General features: G+C 39.1%; 2 protein-coding genes across 5 annotated transcripts in view; both read right to left on the reverse strand.

Annotated features, from left to right (window-relative positions):
• The window catches only part of RALGAPB (Ral GTPase activating protein, beta subunit (non-catalytic)), a 92,914-nt gene that overhangs the window by 18,177 nt on the left and 56,417 nt on the right, over nucleotides 1-18,320 (reverse strand). For all 4 annotated transcript variants that reach the window (XM_010829167.1, XM_010829166.1, XM_010829165.1 and 1 more), the window contains 6 exons: nucleotides 16,215-16,397; nucleotides 14,757-14,908; nucleotides 9,324-9,511; nucleotides 7,188-7,294; nucleotides 5,368-5,520; nucleotides 2,777-2,986 (listed from right to left, as the gene is read on the reverse strand). In XM_010829167.1, coding sequence (XP_010827469.1) covers nucleotides 2,777-2,986; nucleotides 5,368-5,520; nucleotides 7,188-7,294; nucleotides 9,324-9,511; nucleotides 14,757-14,908; nucleotides 16,215-16,397 — 993 coding nt within the window. The remainder of the gene's footprint in view (nucleotides 1-2,776; nucleotides 2,987-5,367; nucleotides 5,521-7,187; nucleotides 7,295-9,323; nucleotides 9,512-14,756; nucleotides 14,909-16,214; nucleotides 16,398-18,320) is intronic.
• Nucleotides 415-871, reverse strand: LOC104980451 (histone H2A type 1-like). The gene has a single exon (XM_010829162.1). It carries the CDS (start codon nucleotides 846-848, stop codon nucleotides 456-458), a length of 393 nt encoding a protein of 130 aa, XP_010827464.1. The 5' UTR covers nucleotides 849-871; the 3' UTR covers nucleotides 415-455.

Below are 18,320 nucleotides of genomic sequence, written 5' to 3' on the forward strand. Positions count from 1 at the left end.
CTCATCAGCTTGTTCTCTGGATGATCTTCTAATTCAGGAACATAACACGTATGTACTTTATATCTCTTAATAACTTCTTAAAGTTCTTTCCTCTAGGTCTGTGTTTTTCCTAATAAAGTTTGTTAGGATAACTTTTATCAATATCACAGTTGTAACTGAGCTATTTTGCATTGTATTTCTAACTGGATATTAACAGCTATAGTCATTAATATTTGTACTTCATATGTGGCGATCTTAACTTTCATTTACTTTAAACACTCTACTGATTCTCCTTCTTCTTGTCATTCAGTAGCTCAGTCAGGTCCGACTCTTTGTGACCCCATGAACTGCAGCACGCCAGGCTTCCCTGTCCTTCACTATCTCGTGGAGTTTGTTTATTTTTTTTTATTTTTTAGGCTCTGAAAAGAGCCTTTGGTTTGATTGAGACCTAAACTGCTGTGAAGTAATCCAGACTTCTATTTGCCTTTCGCCTTATGGTGGCTCTCAGTCTTCTTGGGCAGCAGCACCGCCTGGATGTTGGGCAGGACACCACCCTGAGCGATGGTGACTTTGCCCAGCAGCTTGTTGAGCTCCTCGTCGTTGCGGATGGCCAGCTGCAGGTGACGCGGGATAATGCACGTCTTCTTGTTGTCCCGGGCCGCGTTGCCCGCCAGCTCCAGGATCTCGGCCGTCAGGTACTCCAGCACCGCCGCCAGGTACACCGGGGCCCCGGCCCCGACCCGCTCGGCGTAGTTACCCTTGCGGAGAAGGCGGTGCACTCGACCCACGGGGAACTGGAGTCCTGCCCGCGAAGAGCGAGTCCTGGCCTTGGCGCGAGCCTTGCCGCCTTGTTTGCCACGTCCAGACATGATTCAAGATCAACGGTCACCGTGGAGAATCCGTGGAGTTTGTTTAAACTCATGTCCACTGAGTCAATGATGCCATGGCTGTCTAATTAGAAATCATATTACCTGGGAACTGTCTTTTCCTTTCCAATGGTTTTTTCCCTCTTACTTAGTTTCTTTTAGTATTTCATTGACCTTCCTGGTTTTGATATTATACTATAGTTAGGTAAGATGTTACTCACTGGGGGAATCTCCCTACACATTTTTTTTTTAACATTTGCTCATTCTCCATCTTGTTTCCTAAATGGGCTGTCATTTACACAGATCTACATTATTGGCCCTGGTGAAGTTTTTGGCTGTTTATTCATTTTTTAAAAATCAGACTGAATATTGACTGTTGTATTGACTGATCTGCTAACAGAATCAAATTATTTTCTTAATAACTTTACTAATATTTACCCATAACTGACTCTCCTGCGTTCCTAAGATAAACTTTACTTGGTTGTAGAAGTTAATTTGTTTAACGTGCTGCTGAATTCAGTTTTATTAGTATTCTCCTTAATACTTTTGTATATACTTATGCATGTGTGTTCTGTCAGGTTTAAGTTATTAGAGGTACGCTTAGATTCATAAAATAAATCAGGCTACTTTCTGACTTTCCCTATGTTCTGACCCAGGTGAGAAAGTATAGGAATTATTTTCTTGAAAGATTAAACATTTCAACTACAGTAGATAACATGAAAGGAAACTGCAATCTCAGAGATTTGTCTTGTCTCCATTCAGTCCATAGCATGCAATCATTTCCTTCTAGAATGTTTTTATGTACTGCTTCTACTCTGTCCAATTTTCTCCACCAGGAATATCACTAATCATCTGTAAGATTGTATCTTTGTTCCTTTCTTTTCACATTTACCACTGCATTTCTCATTATTTCCTCTTTCTGTTCTTTTCTTCTGCATTTTAAGAGTTTTTATTTTTTACTCTCCACCACTTTTCTACATCAATTTTCTACAACATAAAATATTTTTCATCTACATGCCAAAATCCAAACTCAAGACAGCAATGTTCCCCTCTACTTTTCTTAAAAGTTAAATGGCCTTTAGCCAAGTAGCTGCTAGAGAGTAAGGCAGGGGGCAACTTGTGCAATAAGTGACTTCTTGCCTGGCAATCTTCAGTTGGGTTTTTCAAAACAAATAGGCTTAGTACAAATTCTAAATTAACATACATGGAAGCTATTTCACATTTTTGGGGCCCTGTTTCTATGTATGTGAAATACAGATGCTACCACTTTCCTAGCAAAACTGTTTTAATGAAATTAAGAATAATGGCAACATTTACGTCACAGGCTGGCTGACTGTTCTATGCACTACATGACACGCCTGACACAACCACAGTGAGACAACACCCTTATCAGCCCTATCTCAGACATGAGGAACTAAGGCTCAGAAGCTGGGTGACTTTCCCAAGATCACACAGCTGGTAAGCAGTGATGCCAGGACATAAACCAAGACAGTCTGACCCCAGAAACTGCACAACCTAACAAGTGTTTACACTCATTCCTTTTCAAAAGTGGCATGAAAGAGCAGTCAACTGTAGCCCATACTTTCAGTCATAACCTTTACCAGGGAAAAGTTTTAACATTCTTTTTCTAACTGCTTATAGATGTCATTAATATATGTAATATGAGTTCTACAGCACCTAGGAAATGTCAGAGGTGGATATACTATCAAAGCAGCTCTCACAACAGAACTCTGAATACATTCATGGGAAAACTGTCTTGGAGCTCATATTGTAGGCTGCAGCATCATAGAATTTTATTTCCTTGTATGAAAGGTAAGATTTTAAATAGTTTCTGTTTTTTTAATTCTCCATCTTCACAAAAATGCTTTAGCTATCATTAGTTGAATGTTAATTTATGAATATATTTACTCATAGAAGTTTATGAAAATTACCTTCAATGCTTCTAAAGACAAAAATCCGAAGTGTGAAAGGAAAAGACGTGCTGTTTGGAATTCCTGGGCAGGGGGTGGGGGCTTACAATCTGTAACTGGATCAGGAAAACTTCTCTTCTGCAATTCCTCCTCACTTTGTTGCTCAAGGTGTATTTCATAAGCGATCTGCTGGGCCATGCCATTCCTTAATTTTTCATGTCTCTCTTCTAACTGAAATAAACCGAACATTTCATTTTGGGGGAATTATTGTATCAGGATTAATCTTAATTTTTAAATGAAAATAAGGCTGCAAGCAACAAAACAGAAGATAATTTTCAGTGATCAACACTGAGCTTCAATTCAATACAACCAAGAGCAAATACGCATAAACCAAGCAAAAATGTTTTAAAGTTAAAATAAAACCCCAAGAATGTTCCTATAGCTTCAAAAATTGCTCCTTTATCTCCTCGCTCTAAGTGAAACCATTCTGTCTCTGCTTCCCTTTACACTGGCAAGAAAGGGGGCAGAGTTGCCATTCTCTGCCATGTCCCCTCCATCTTCCACATCATTTTCCCTCTTCTTCCAGACCCCTGTCCATCTTTGTCCTGCAAGGATCTCCTCATTCTTTGAAGTCCACAACTGCATGGATTAGCTGCTATACTCTTGGGAGTTACCTCTGCTTTCCTTCTGATCTATCCTATTTAAAATTTCATCCTCTTTGGTGAATAGCCTGGCCTACATTCCTACAACTTCCTCAACCTTCACAACTCTGGCCATTCATGACAAACTCTGTACTTCAAATGTGCTGTACTTTCAAGAGCTTCAATTTTGAAATTCCTTTCTTACAGCTCACCTGTATACCCATTCTCCCTTTACCAACACTGTGGGGTAAACAACCCCTCTACTTCTCCAAGGCTTCTGGCTTCATCTATGTCCCAACCAAAACTAAACCCCCAAATCTGACACCTTAATACCCTCTTCTAAGCATATAAAATGGCTATGTTATTCCTTATGCTTCTATTCACCTGGCCAATCTCCATATCACTCAGATTTTTTTATTTATGCCTCTGGATACCAAGAACTTTTGAAGAAAGTCAGCAGAGTGAGTTAAATAACTTCACTACATGATACTACTTAATCTAGCTGGGCTGCCCGCAATTTTAAGAAGCATCCTTACTTCCCTATGTCATTTCTAAGAACTAAAATTTACATAAGCAGCTTCAATTTCCGTTCTTTCCACCTCTAAATGTCTCTGAACCTAAACCAAGCCTCTCTTCTCTCCTATCTTACCAGAAGGACCCCTTTTCTAGATACAATCACAGATTTTCTTGACCTAATTGCCTCCAGGGCCTTATTCTATTACTTATCATTTCCCCAGCCTGCCTCACAGTGTAGGCTGCTGACCCTTCTTCACTGGCTCCTTCTACTTCTGATTCTCCTTAAATTAAAAAAAAAAAAAAAAGAAAAGAAAAATTAGCCTTGACTTTCCTTCACTAGGCCATTTCCTCATTCTATTTTCTACTCTGTACCTTTTGCTTCCCTGGTGGCTCAGAGGTAAAGAATCCACCTGCCAATGCAAAAGACACAGGTTCAATCCCTGGGTCGGGAAGATCCCCTAGAGGAGGAAATGGCAACTTATTCCAGTATTCTTGCCTGGAGAATACCATGCACAGAGGAGCCTGGCAGGCTATAGTCCACAGAGTTGCAGAGTCGGACATGACTTTAGCAACTAAACAACAACCTTTCCCCTTACTGCTAACAGTTAACAGTGTAGCCTATATTCACTGCCTTTTCCTCATTTACCATTCATTCCCCAGACCTTACACTTTAATACTCCTTTGAACTTGATCTCAAAGGTCACCAACATTTCATAACAAAATCCAGGGGCCTCTTCTTAGTGTTCCTTCCCCTAGTCTCTCCAGCATCTGATACTATAGGCAGCCTCCATACCTGCCCTTCTATTTGCTCATGCCCTGACATACCCGTCTTTCATTTCTTAGAACTCTTCTTCCTTGACCTAAGCAACCAATTATTTAATCTAGTTAAGTACCTAAATTAATCTAAAGCCAAGTAATTTTTTTCTAATCTGTCCTCTTCCTAGTATCTATATTTCTATAAATGGCACTATTATCTTTGCCACTCAAGCCTAAAATCTAAAGTTCTTCAGCTCTTTTCTATCCCTCATCAATCCAAGACTGTCTGGATCAAAATATTTCTATGAGACATGCCATATATTTAAACTTTATACTACCAATAAAGCAGTCCTTCCCATCCCCTGCCTGAGTTGTCATAACGGTCTCTGAATTGGTCTCCCCTCTCCAAATATCCTCCACTAGGGTTGGATCATGCCCTCACACTAATGAAACCACAGACCAGTCCAGTTCCTTTAGACTGGTTCCTTTGGACATCGGCAGCCCGATGTCAAGTTCCTTTCACTTAGCCACAGTCTCTATTTGTCTTACTACACGGCAACCTCCTGGATGACAAACATCTAGGTCATCTTAAGAACCACCTCCAGGAATTCCGAACAAAGGCAGTATCTTGATCACAGAAGTTGTTTAAGGATGTTTATAGTCATTCTCTTAACAACAGCTAGTAATAATTTATCTTACTTCTTCCGTGACGATTTCATGCAAATCTGGAATGCTTAGATCTGCTTTCACAAAAGGAATCTTATCCACCTCTTCAGGAAATGGTCGATGTTTCACAGTATATTTAAGTCCAACATCATTTTTAGGAACTGGACGAGGTTCAGGCACAAAAAGCTGTTAAAAAAACAACACTATGTTTATTACATTTGGTGCCATCCAAAATGACATGTATTTCCCTGGTCTCTTAGATGTCTATGTTTCCCTAGGGTTACAAAACACAGAATCTCAGTAAAAATCTGCAAATACTATTGCTAATGGTAAAAGCACCAGTGTACTCTTTTTTATTTTTATAAAAATCTTCATCAACTTACAGATTTTTGCAACTGATATGTGTGTTACGGACCTCTATTGTACCAGGCCTGAATCTTCCACATTCAGTGATAAGCTAATAGATAAGGCATTTCCAAATTTAAGGCTCAAACTTCCTTCTTCCCCCAACAGCTCTCAAATCATACAAGTTGACATCCACTGGGCATCTCTAGACAGTGAATTCAATCATTAGAAACTTAGCATCGCTTAACTGAAAAAGTCTGGCACTGAATCTAGGTCTTCATGGCTCCAAATCTGTGCTTTAATAAACATATATGAACTATGTGACTTCTCTTTCCACATGTGACAAACGGAAACAACATATCACAAGACTGCTGCAAGGATTAAAAAATATATATATATGGCACATATTAAACTGTCAAACAGGTTTTAGTGCCTTTTCTGACCTCCTTCCTCCTCAGTCTTTAACGGGACTGAGTGGCTTATAGTGTTGCTGACAGATTGGTGACGGGTATGACGCCACTAGGAGAAAAGAGGCATGTGCTCCTCAGAGCAAACGCATGTTATGCAACAGCAACGTCTAGAATGTTGAATTATTTTAGGCACGTACTCTAATTTTGTGAATTTCTCTCTCAAATGCTGGTAAAATTTTATTAAGCCATGTTTTAAAGAATTTTTAATAACGTAAGTAAAAGCTTACAATGTGATAAAAAATGAAAAGAGCAGTATACAAAATGACTAAATTCTATTGAAGTGTTAGGTACAGAAAGGGAAAAAAAGATTGGAAGAAAATCCACTAAAACAGAGGCTGTCTACTTCTGAAGAGTGACTTAAAATACCTTCTTCATTATTTTCATTTTCCAACTTTCTCCCATGAGCAAATTTTATTCACATAATTATAGCTGTTATAAAGAAATAAGCTGTGCCACCCCAAAGAAAGACTTCATTAAATTATACAGTACATTAAAAAATTACAGAGCATACTGCCAGTTAGACAGTTAAATGAAACAATCAGAAACTAAGTACTGTTGACAGAGACATCTAGGATCTGGCCACATGTTTTTCACATGGCATGTATGTAGATTTTATTTAACATTCCATGAAAAAAGGTGGGGCCACTCTTCAGAACAGCAGTTCTTTTTAACTTTTCATTTTACTTAGAAGCATAGCTGATTAACAATGTTGTGACAGTTTCAAGTGGACAGCAAAGGGACTCAGCCATACTCAGAAGAGCACTTCTTAATCTTAAGTGGATGTCAGAGGCACCCAGAAAGCTTTCTGAAATTACACCTGCCTTGAAGATGTCTTTAAAGAGTATTTCAGTGGACCTGGAATTCTAGCCTCCTAAGATGATTCTGATGTGAACTCACTGAGAACCTGGCTAGGATCAAAAATATTTATTTTCTCTGTTATTTTTGTTGGAATACTATTTAACCTTTAAATCACAACACACACAAACGCATACACAGGCACTCACTCCTAGCCACTCCCCTGTAACTTCTGATGGATACCTTCTGATTTGCTTTTGCTCCTCTGGGTAAAAGGCAAAGTTGTTGTGCCCAAGCAAGTCTTCCAGACATTCCCCGGACGAGCACAGTGACAGAGGGGAAAAAATCATCTAGAATAAAATGTTGGTGGAAAAGTTTTTATTTCCGGCAACATATAAAATACACCTGCTGTCTATTTTAGAGCCTCTACTAAACGCAGCCCTAGCACAGCGCTTCTCCAGCTCTTCTCCTTTGTGAACACCTCTGCAGGTTCTGCCGTACCCATGTACCGCTGTGACTAGTATCTTACTTTCTTTATTAACGTCTTTCTTCCATTTTTCTGTTTTTTCAAAAGGAAATTATATCCTTAAAAGGAAAACCAGGAACTCTGGTGTGTTAATTATATATTTTTAAAACACCTGTTTAAAAATACATAAAATAACATCATTATCACATACCTCCAGCAGTACATATATACATTTTTTGGAAACATTATACTGGCAAATACTCCTAACTGTCAGTGTTGCAGATGGTCTAAATGCAAAAGACAGGCTGGGTGCTTGTGATGCTGAGGTCACATTCACCCATGCCTTTGTGTCCTGCTGCCCACCACTGGCAGGCACTGTTTCATCCCAAGGGGGAATGAACGCAGAATGGATTTCTTAAGCACCTAGATCCTTCTTCCTAGTCCTTTCTTTTTCCTCTGGTCTAGCAGTCAAACTTGTTCAAACTTCTCTTACTGTTGTTTTAAAATGTCCTTGTACATCTAAATAATCCCAATTGTTCATATTTTTGGTAGACTTTCAATGTAATGAAATCACTTAGAATGAGAGGAGTGGAGTCTTAAAAAATTTGGAAAAGGGTTGACACCCTTCCAGGCAGGAAACCTGGAGGAGAGACTGGTATTTTATAGACTCTTATAGCAGGTAGCTTGGGAGTGGGAAGCAGGAGGAGCCAGGAATAATTAATACAAGCCAGGGGAAAAAGTCAAGCAATCCCAGGTCTAAGGTAGAGAAGGATGAGGTACCTGCAGGAAAGACCTGGGACCAGTGCTTCTGGAGTTGGGCAACAATTAAAAGCCCCACCTAGTTCTTATTAAAATCACTATATTTTACCATAACATGAAGGACATCTCTGGTGGTTATTTCCCTGAACTTCTGGGAAACATCTAGTTTCATTTCATGAACAAGTCAAATACCCTCTCTGAGCCCTACTTTCTTCATCTGTAGATTCCCTGGGTTCCTGTATGCCTAAAGGTTCTGTAATCTTCACTTTCCTTCCCCTTCCCAGCAATAAGGATTTCTATAAGAATATGCTTCCTTTACATATTGGTTGATTCCAATTGAAAAAAAATGTACTTTGAGCAGTCTGCACTGCAGGGGTAATACACCTTGAGATGGCTGTAACTGGGGGAAAGATGGGAAGAAAACAGTGCATGTTGCGTCAATGGAAAATCAATGAAGGATTTTCAGGAGGGCACGGGCATGATCGGATCTACATTTGAGGATGGAGGCACCAGTGGCAGCAAGTAGGATGGAGGGAAGGGTGATGAATTTTGGAACTGGAAGGAGGGACAATCAGATCAGGCAAGAAGCAACTGCAATAATCTAGAAATAAAAGTCCTGCATTTGGTTGTATTGGGAGGAATGCAGAGAACAGAAGATGCCAAAGTCACTAAGGGAAGAGAAACTTGGAAACCAAATACATAAGGGAGTAACAGGAAGGAGCAGGTGAAGATGACTCCTCCAATTCCCAGCCTGTTTGGGTGGCAACAATAACTGAAAAAGAACAATGTGGAGTGAAGGTGGGACAGGAGAGGTGCAGGATCCAAAGGCCAAGAAGGAAGGAAGAGGAATAATGATTTTCATACACAGGAAACAACAGAAAATATTCTATCAATATAAACTTTTTATACAGCTATGGAGCTCTTTTCTAATAGATATACATTAAGAGCCTCTAAAAGATTCTATTTCATATGTATATTCCACTTTCTGACCCTCTGCTTTTCAGTTGCTATTATGTTATCAGCTAGAAGCCTTTTTTGACAAATGCAAAATTACTTAAAATTTGTCTTTCCTTCCCCGATCCCAGAGACAGCTTGCTAATATTGATAGACATGTTGATTTAGCGATGGAAAAAGCCCGAAGTGCTGAAACTTACTCTGTTCATTTCCAAGAGGTTGCTCCAGCATTGCCAGGATGACACTGTTATCCAAGACAAAGTACCGGAAACTATGTTTGTTTATGGTTGGCAGTCTGGAGTATTTGATCAAAGTGGTCTCATTCACCAGACTACAAGGAGAGGCAGGACCACTGGGTGAAGGAAATGCGCCAAGCAACTGCATAATACTAGAGAGAATGCAAAAGATAACAGTTAATTCCCAAAGTAAGACCATAACTTTACCCCATGCATCAATCTGTCTCTCTAGATTTATCTGACCACAGCCATGCTTCCTCTTTGAGGGTCAGATTTACTCCCTGTGGTGGATGTTGTGGTGTGCTGTCCAGATTCCCTCTCCAAAACTGGAAAGATCCACTGCCCCAGACACAGGGAGACAGTGGCCCTAACTTTCAGCTGAGTCCTGGAGAGGCCAATGAGAACCACTTTATTCCCAGTACCCAGGTCCCAACATGAGAGACTCCTGAAGGGCCAGCCCAGCTCCAGAGCTCTTTGCTGCAAATGCATCATAGTCTGGTTCTTCCCTCTGCTCAGTCTGACTTTCCTCATTCCCCCAAAAGGGTTGATCCTGACAGCACTTTCCAATAAACCTCTTACAGGTAAATTTCTCTCTCAAAGCCTGCTCCCCAGAGGACCTAACCAATCATACTTCCAAATCATGAAGCTCCTAAAGATATATTTTAAAAATATGCACACTCCAGGTTTAAGGACTATGCTAGCTAAAGCATTCTAGACCCAGACAAGGATCTGAAGATCAGCCAAATCCCCTCAACTTTCCAGCTGAGGAAACTCAGGCTCAGAAGAGATAAGTGATCATTAAAAGACCAGAAACCAAGACTGCTGCCCTCTCACTGTGTGGCCATGAACAGCTATCCTCATTTTACAGACCAGGAACTAGATGCACTAGTAGCTACATCTTACAGGATTGCTGTAATTATTAAATGAGAATATGTAAGAAAAAAAATACTTTTTAAATTAGAATTCAACTGATCAAGCCTAAACATTCCAAAATGTTTACATCCACAGAGATTCCTGCATGTCTTCAAGGAACAGTAGTAATAACTTATACAATACCACTTACTATGTGCCAGAGTCTAGAGCTAAGCTCTTGACACATAACATTTTATTTATTTATTATAACAACCCTATGAAATAGGTACCATTATTATTCCCACTTCATAATTAAGAAACTGAAACACAGAAAGAATCTTGTTAAGAAAACATAAAGATTTCATCTTGTGGTCCTAATATCATCAGACCCTTCCAAAGCAACTCATTTGGAAAATTAGTATTCCCCACCACTACTTTCATCATTGCAATTCTCAGCTTGAGTAGCCTCTCCTCTTCTCTTTCATTCTAATGCTTGAACCCAAATCTCTCTGATAACAGAAGACAACACTGCTCAACAGATACTTTTTCCTCCATTTTTTTTCCTCCTAGGACGAGGACTATTTAAGAATTTCAAAGACAAGGAGAATTTCATGATGAGTTCAGGCCTAAGGATTTGTAGAAAACCAGTAATGGGAAAAACATGGGTTTTCTAATATGGAACAGAGATGGCTGTCACAAGCATATGGACCATGTAAGCTTATGTTCCATGCAAGATTTTAAGACATTATCAAAATATAGGGTGCTGGGAAGGGAATAGGTCACCAAGATCAAATCACACCAGCCTAACTACATTTTCTCTTCTTGATAATGACTAGACTGGAAAGGCAGAGAAGTATCTTTGAAATTAAGACATGCAACTTACTTGGCAGTGTATCATTAAAAACTTATAGATAAGATTTAAAAATCCCTGTGAACCAGAAGGGAAATCTCTTATCATGTGCTTTGTCAGTCTTTTTCTGTTCAATATTCTTATCAGAGTTTCTGATTAGGACACACAGGGCAGGCTCATTAAATCTGCAGTTGACCTAAAGTTGAGCTGCAGAGTTAATATTACCAGACAGAGTAAGAGCTGGGATCCAATAGAATCTTAAAAGATTAAAAATAATAAGGTAAATCTTACATAAAGAAATTTCAAGTTTAAATGTAAAATTCTATATATTACATCCAAACACCCCAAAATAAGTGTTCAGGATGACAAAGACAAAAGGTAAATGTGTTAAAAAATAAATAAATAAATAAAAGCCTCTAAAGTTTGCCTTGACTAGGTTCTCAAAAACCCAATTTTAATGAAAATACAATATTCTACAGAGTTTAAAGGTGATCACCCTTTAAAGAGGTACACAGTCAAACCAATGCCACTGAAAGAAAAATGACTAGGATAAAAAGTACTTTAAATCCCTGTCATATGAAAAACAGTTAAAGGTACTGGCAGAAATGAATGAGAAAGAACATGAGCATTGTTGGAATTCCTTCAGTGGCCCAGCAGCTAAAACTCTGCCTTCCAATGCAGGGGTGTAGGTTTTATTCCTGGTCAGGGAACTAAGATCCCACCTACCAGGGGATGCAGCCAAAATGTAAAATAAAAAACAAACAAAAGAACACAAGCATTGTCTTCAGATATCCCCACTCTGGAAAAAAAGAATTTCACGATCAAAAGTCTGAATCAGAACAAATGGGTAGAAGTTAAAGCAGGAGAGATTTCAGCTCGATGTAAACACCAAGTTATCAACAATTAAAATGAAATGGGCACTTGGGGGGTTAAAGTATCCCCAAATTAGAGGCTAAATAACTTGGTAAATAACTCTTAAAAATGACTAAGCAGAGGGGCTATTGAAATGACTTCCAAGAGTCCTAATGTATATTATACAGCAAGGGGAAAACCACCAACAAGCTGATCTGCATTCTGTAACTATCTCCTGTGTGCTCACACTGTGAGGGGTGTAAAAAGGGAAATGGGGCCTCTACCCAGGGTGGGGAGCTAAGACTACCACGTATCAAATACGACCAGGTGTGATCATGACACCATAGAATTCATGTACTGTGGCAGGGTCAGACTGAATGAACACAGAGGTGTGGAAAAGAAGCAGAGTAATCAAAGAAGGTTCCACAGAGGTAGCTAGATGTGATGTGAGCAGCTAACAGTGGAGGATGTGGCCAAGAGAAACGCAGGGGAAGCAGACAGACAGGTATGAACACGTGCAGTTCACAGCCACAAGTGGCCAGCCAGCTAGGGCAGAAGGATTGTGCTAGGAAAGATCACAGTTTGAGTGGGGACTCAAGGAGGGCCTTGAACACCAGACCAAAAATTTCACAGCATATGGCAATAAACAGAAATCTTCTGTTTTCAATCACTCACACAGCAGAATAAGCACAGTATCTAAGATGATGAGTTCAGTAACAGAATGCAAAATGAAAAGAGTAAGAGATTGAAAACAGGGAAATCAGACAGAAAGTGAGAAGGGCCTGGACTAGGATGCTGAGGTCTGAGGGAACGGAGGAAATACTTTCAAAATTAAATTCTACCAGACTTGGTCACTGAGTTTATATGGGGAAAGACAGATAAAACAGAGATAAACAGAAAGAGTCAAAATTTTGAGTTTGCATAGCTGGAAAACAGTCATGATACTGACACAAAGCTCTAACTGTGTGGGAACAGAGAAAATTGGTTTTGGATGTTTCATGATGGCTCTTTAGGGCCCTCTTGAAGACATGAGGCATTTTGTAGAGCTGCCAGCAGAGATAAGATGAGCCATCTAGACAACTCCTGCCTAGGTTGAGGGCTACAAGCATGACTCTCTGCTCATTCTGGGCTTATATCCAAACCTTGCTGCCAATCATACTCTCAATGGAATGTCCCATCCACAGGCTAGGATGGAGCAAACTTATTTTTATATAATGCAGAGTCCCAGTGAGAAATATCCTTCCCCCTTTCTCCATATCCCTTTTATTCTTCAAGGTACACATCAGATCTTAGTTTTTAATAACCTTTTTAAGTCCACCCCAGACCACACATGGTCTTCTCTCTGGACTTTAATAATTATTTCTAGTAATTAATCACATTTTTCTGATTTTCCAGCTATCAGCCAAATCTCCACAGTCACTGAAAGCCCAGCATCAGCACAGTGAGCAGGAATGAACTAAAGCAAGCATGCTTCTAAAACTTTACTGAATAACCTAAGCCCATGAAGAACAGAAATAACCCAACTTTATTGTGCATGCCCCAAGTTCTCTTGGAAAAGGCTCATTTGCATACAAATCTTCTGCAAGCCGTCTTCTTGTGTAGTCAGGGAGTTGTATCTGACTCTGCTGAGATGCCATGGACTGTAGCCCGCCAGGCTGCTCTGTACATTGCATTCCCCAAGGCAAGAATACTGCAGTGGCTTGCCATTTCCTTCTCCAGGGGATCTTTGTGACCCAGGGATCAAATCCCTGTCTCCTGCATTATAGGCAAATTCTTTACCGCTAAGCCACCAGGGAAGCCCACAAGCTGTCTTACCACTTTTACTAAGAAGACCAAGATGAGCCAACTCAATATGATCTGACATTCCTCCTCCCTGCTTCTTATGTTCTTCTGGATCCTCGTCCACACTTACCCTTTCATAAGCCACTTCTTCCTAACTGTACCAATTCTACCCAATCTTCTCCATCTGTCTCTTTCAGTAAATAAACTGCCTTTCTTCCCTCTTTCTACTCTGCTAACTAACCGGCCAAACATAAACTTTCAACTCTCTCTGCTACTTTTTCAAGATACCAACCTGTCTCCGTCCCTTCATTACCAAATGCTTGAAATAGGAATTTTCTCTTGCTGCCGTAACCACTCCTGCAATCTGACTTATAGCTCAAACTATCCATTCTCTGAGAGTCAGGTCAACGTGATTTTCCTCAGGAATCTGACTTCCCTGAATCTGAAAGTATTCACTCCCTTCTTCCAACACACCTGCATTCCATATGTACCCCTTCTCTTGGAGCATTTATTCTCCAGCTAATATTATAGATATTTGTGTTCATATCTTATTCCTCCCTATTGGACTAGAAGCTCTCTGGGTGTGGAAACTAAACCTGATTTATTTTTACAATTCTATTACTAGTTCGTAAGAGGATGTTTATAAGTTTTGGCTGAATGAACCTATAATATGTAATATAAATGGTGTAGCACAGAATAAAAACCACTAAGCTGGAAAGCAGAAGAGGTAATGGTGTAATCGAAATCTCTGGACTCAGCCATCAGAGTGAGGGTGTGGGTAAGGCTCTCCAAGATGCTTTCTAGCTCTAACATGATATGACTTGAATTACTGTCAGCCAGCATAGAAAAACAAGGACCCAAACTTTTAGCCTCAAGATCCTGGTTTCTTTGGTCCAAAAGAACAAGACAGTTTCTTTTCCATTTTATTTCTGGAGAAAAAGTATTCTAAATCAGGTTATGTCACTTAATGTTGAACAACTGGGGAGGAGATGAAACAATACAGGATCACATCTAATCCTGTCTAACTCCTAGACACAATCCCTGTGACGTCACTTTCATACCATGTTAGGGTGGCTTCAGCAGCATCCTTTACTCTCATAGAGGCAGGGTTTGGCTCCTTATCACCTTTGTACTTGACCTCTTGCTCACTGTTCTTGGACTTGCTTCCTGAAATACCCAGTTCCACAATTTCCAGCACTTCCTTAAGGCAATCCTAGAAAAAGGAAAAGCAGATTAGTTTTTGTAATACATCTATCTTATGAGAAGACAAGGAAATACATCCAAGGGTCAATATTGGTTGTGTTTTGGTGGTGGGACTCTAATTTCTCATTTTCTTTGGTAGGTACATATTAACTTCATAATAATTTAATTAAATAAACTTGCCCCCCCCTCAAATTTTTCTTTAAAGATCTAAATTTGAGTATTAAAAGATCTAGATAATAAGTAATGATAAATTCACTTCAATTTTATCAGTCACCATTGTTATAAAATTATCATGGACTATAAATTGTGAAAGATAACTGAAAGAGATATAACAGTAATTCAGCTAAACCTGTATACTTTCATTTTTTTGTTTTGTTTTGTTTTTTTTTAACCTGTATACTTTTAAAACAATTTCTGGTATCCTAATGCTATAAGTCATCATGCAAATGACTAAGATTTAACCAATGGTATTATTTTTATAAACTACATAAAGCTCTGTATAATTTTCTAATAAGCCTGATATCTCTTCTTTTATTTACACTATGCATTCTTTTATAACTGTCTTCCCATAAGAAAAGTATTACAATGGTAAGAGAAAGCAGCCTAGATAATCTGCGTTTACTTAAAATGAAAGAAACATTGTGAAATGAAATTTTTAGCTACAAGCAACCTTTACGAACAAGGTGTTCTCTAGGTTTGCAGCCTGGTTATCAACTTCCCTTTCTGGTCTAATGATAGGTGACCAAAGTACCTTCTGGCCATCTCAAGGCTACCATCCTTTCAAGAAAACACAATCCCTATTGTTTGCAGATAAATTATCCAAAGCTCCATCTTTCAAAGAATTTCTCTATGGGTTAATCTGCAATCAAATACAGTTGACCCCTGAGCAACATGGGAGTTAGAGGCATCGATCCCCAGTACAATAAAAAAATCCACATATAAATTATTTTTTCTTTTTTTTTTCTGTTTTACATATAAATTAAAGTCAGCCCTCCATATATGCAGTTCCTCTCTATCCACAGCTTCACATGCATGGGTTCAACCAATCACAAATCATGTAATAGTATTTACAGTTTTTTAAAAATTTGCATGTAAGTGGACCCACACAGTTCAACCCTATGTTATTCAAGGATCAACTATATAAGCATGATGATAGTTTTTCAGTTACACTCAATAGGATAAGTGTTCTCCTGAAATATAACAAGTTATATTCAGCTTAAAGTATGCAATATTGGATTTAAATTTCTCTTTTAAAAGATATTTTCCCAATATACATTTTGGTTCCTATTTTCTGTTTTAATACCTAGTAAACTAACCTTTTCATCAAGCATGTCGGGGTGCTCTGTCAGCCAGACACAGAGACACTGAAAAGCTGCCACTATCATGGAGTGCAGGTCCCGGGAGTGAAGAGGAGCTGGCCGACTACACTGGTACACAATGTAGCCGCACACAGAACTGATGGCTCGCTTCCGGTCTCCAGAGTCAACCATCACCTTCACCTGAGCATATTCGTTTGGTGAACACAATTAGCCAGGAACCACCGTACCAATTTCAAAGCCTCTACACGGAGGCCCAGCCTTTCTGAGAATATAATATTTCAGATGTACTATCATATACACTCTATAAAAAGAGAGGGCATTTTTCAAACCCTAAAACAGTAAAATTTCATTTTAGCATCCCTTTTCATGCTCTAAAACCTAAACTGCTGGGGTACAACTACTCATCACTGCCATAGATCACAAGAAGAGCTGGCAATGGAACATGTACACATTTTTTTAAGCCCCCTAACCCACCCCATAATGATGCTCTATCGGCTACAAAGTTCTATGCAGCTGTCCAGAGGTATAATTAACATATAGTAAACTACACATATTTAAAGTGTACAATTTGATAAATTTTGGACTAAGTATACACCTGTAAACTATTACCACAATCAAGATGGTAGACATATTCATTACCCCTTAATCTTCTCATGAACCTTTATAACACTTCCCCAGGAAAAAAACCCCAAACTTCCCCCTACTCCTTTTTGTCCCCTCCCTAGGTTACTGCCGATTTGTTTTTTGTCACTATAGGTTAACTTGCATTTTCTATAGTTTTATATAAATAAAATCACAGAGTATTGTACTATTTGGGGTGGGGGGAGAGTATGGCTTCTTTTACTCAACAGAATTGTTTTGAGATTTATCCAGAGTCTTGTGTATATCAATTTTTCATTCCTTTTTACTACTGAGTAGTATTCCATTATATGGATTATACCATAATTAATTTATCCAGTCATCTGTTAGACATTTGGATTTTTTCCAGTTCCTGAGTATTACAAATAAAGGTGCTATGTATAAAACTTTGTAAGAGTTTATGCTCTCTTACTTCCTAGGAGTAGACTGATTAGATCATATGATAGGTGTATGTTTAGTTTTTTAAGGACCTGTGAAGTGTGAGTGAAAGTCTCTCAATTGTGTCCAACTCTTTGTGACCCAATGGACACATTTTTTAAGCCCCCAATGGAATTCTCTAGGCCAGAATATTGGAATGGGTAGCCTTTCCCTACTCCAGGGGGTTGTTTTCTAAAATGGTTTCACCACTGAACATTCCTTTCTCTCTCTTTTTGTATACGAATATCTGATCTAGCACCACTGGACGAAAAGACTATCCTTTCTCCTTTTAATTATCATGGCACCTCTGTCAAAAATTAAATGTCCATACACACGCAGATCTATTTCTGGACTCCCCGCTCTATCTACGGATCTAGTTATCTAATCCATTCCAATACCAGACTGTTTTGATTACCACAGCTTTATAGCAAGTCATGAAATCAGGTAGTGTCAGCACTTTATGATTTGGTAGGTCTAGACAGCACTCCATTTAGGGTTAATTATTCCTTACTACTGCAAGGGTACTGACGGTCACAGTCAACAGTATCTTGCTCTCAAAAACCATGTGGTCCTGCACGTTGCACAAATGGCTGTTCTTACCTCCTATATCAGTAACTGCTCCTCACAGAACTATGGCCATTACATCTATGCTTGAGAATCTTTGAGGTAAAGGTAAGCTCTAAGTGGTGGTGAGAACACCTCAGGTTTTCTTGTCTATTTTGCCTTTCATGACTCAGGTAAGTCACAGCCTCTGCTCACCTGTCCCCTCATCTATAAAATGAGGGCTTAAAGTTTACCATCTCAGACAACATCACCTTATGCGTGTATATCACCTTTGTGTTTACAAAGTGTTCTACGTATTTCATTTCACTTCATCCTCACAAGACCAGGTGTTACACACAAGATGATCCTGCCTATTTTACAGATATGAAAATAGTTATATGCTAGTGAAGATTCAGAGAAACTGGAACCCTCCTACATCACTGGTGGAAATGTAAAGTGATTCAGTTGCTGAGGACAACAGTTGGGCAGTTTCTCAAAAAGTTA

This window comes from Bison bison, unplaced genomic scaffold (genome assembly GCF_000754665.1).
Source record: "Bison bison bison isolate TAMUID 2011002044 unplaced genomic scaffold, Bison_UMD1.0 scf7180017864500, whole genome shotgun sequence".
In the NCBI taxonomy this organism is placed as follows: Eukaryota; Metazoa; Chordata; class Mammalia; order Artiodactyla; family Bovidae; genus Bison; species Bison bison.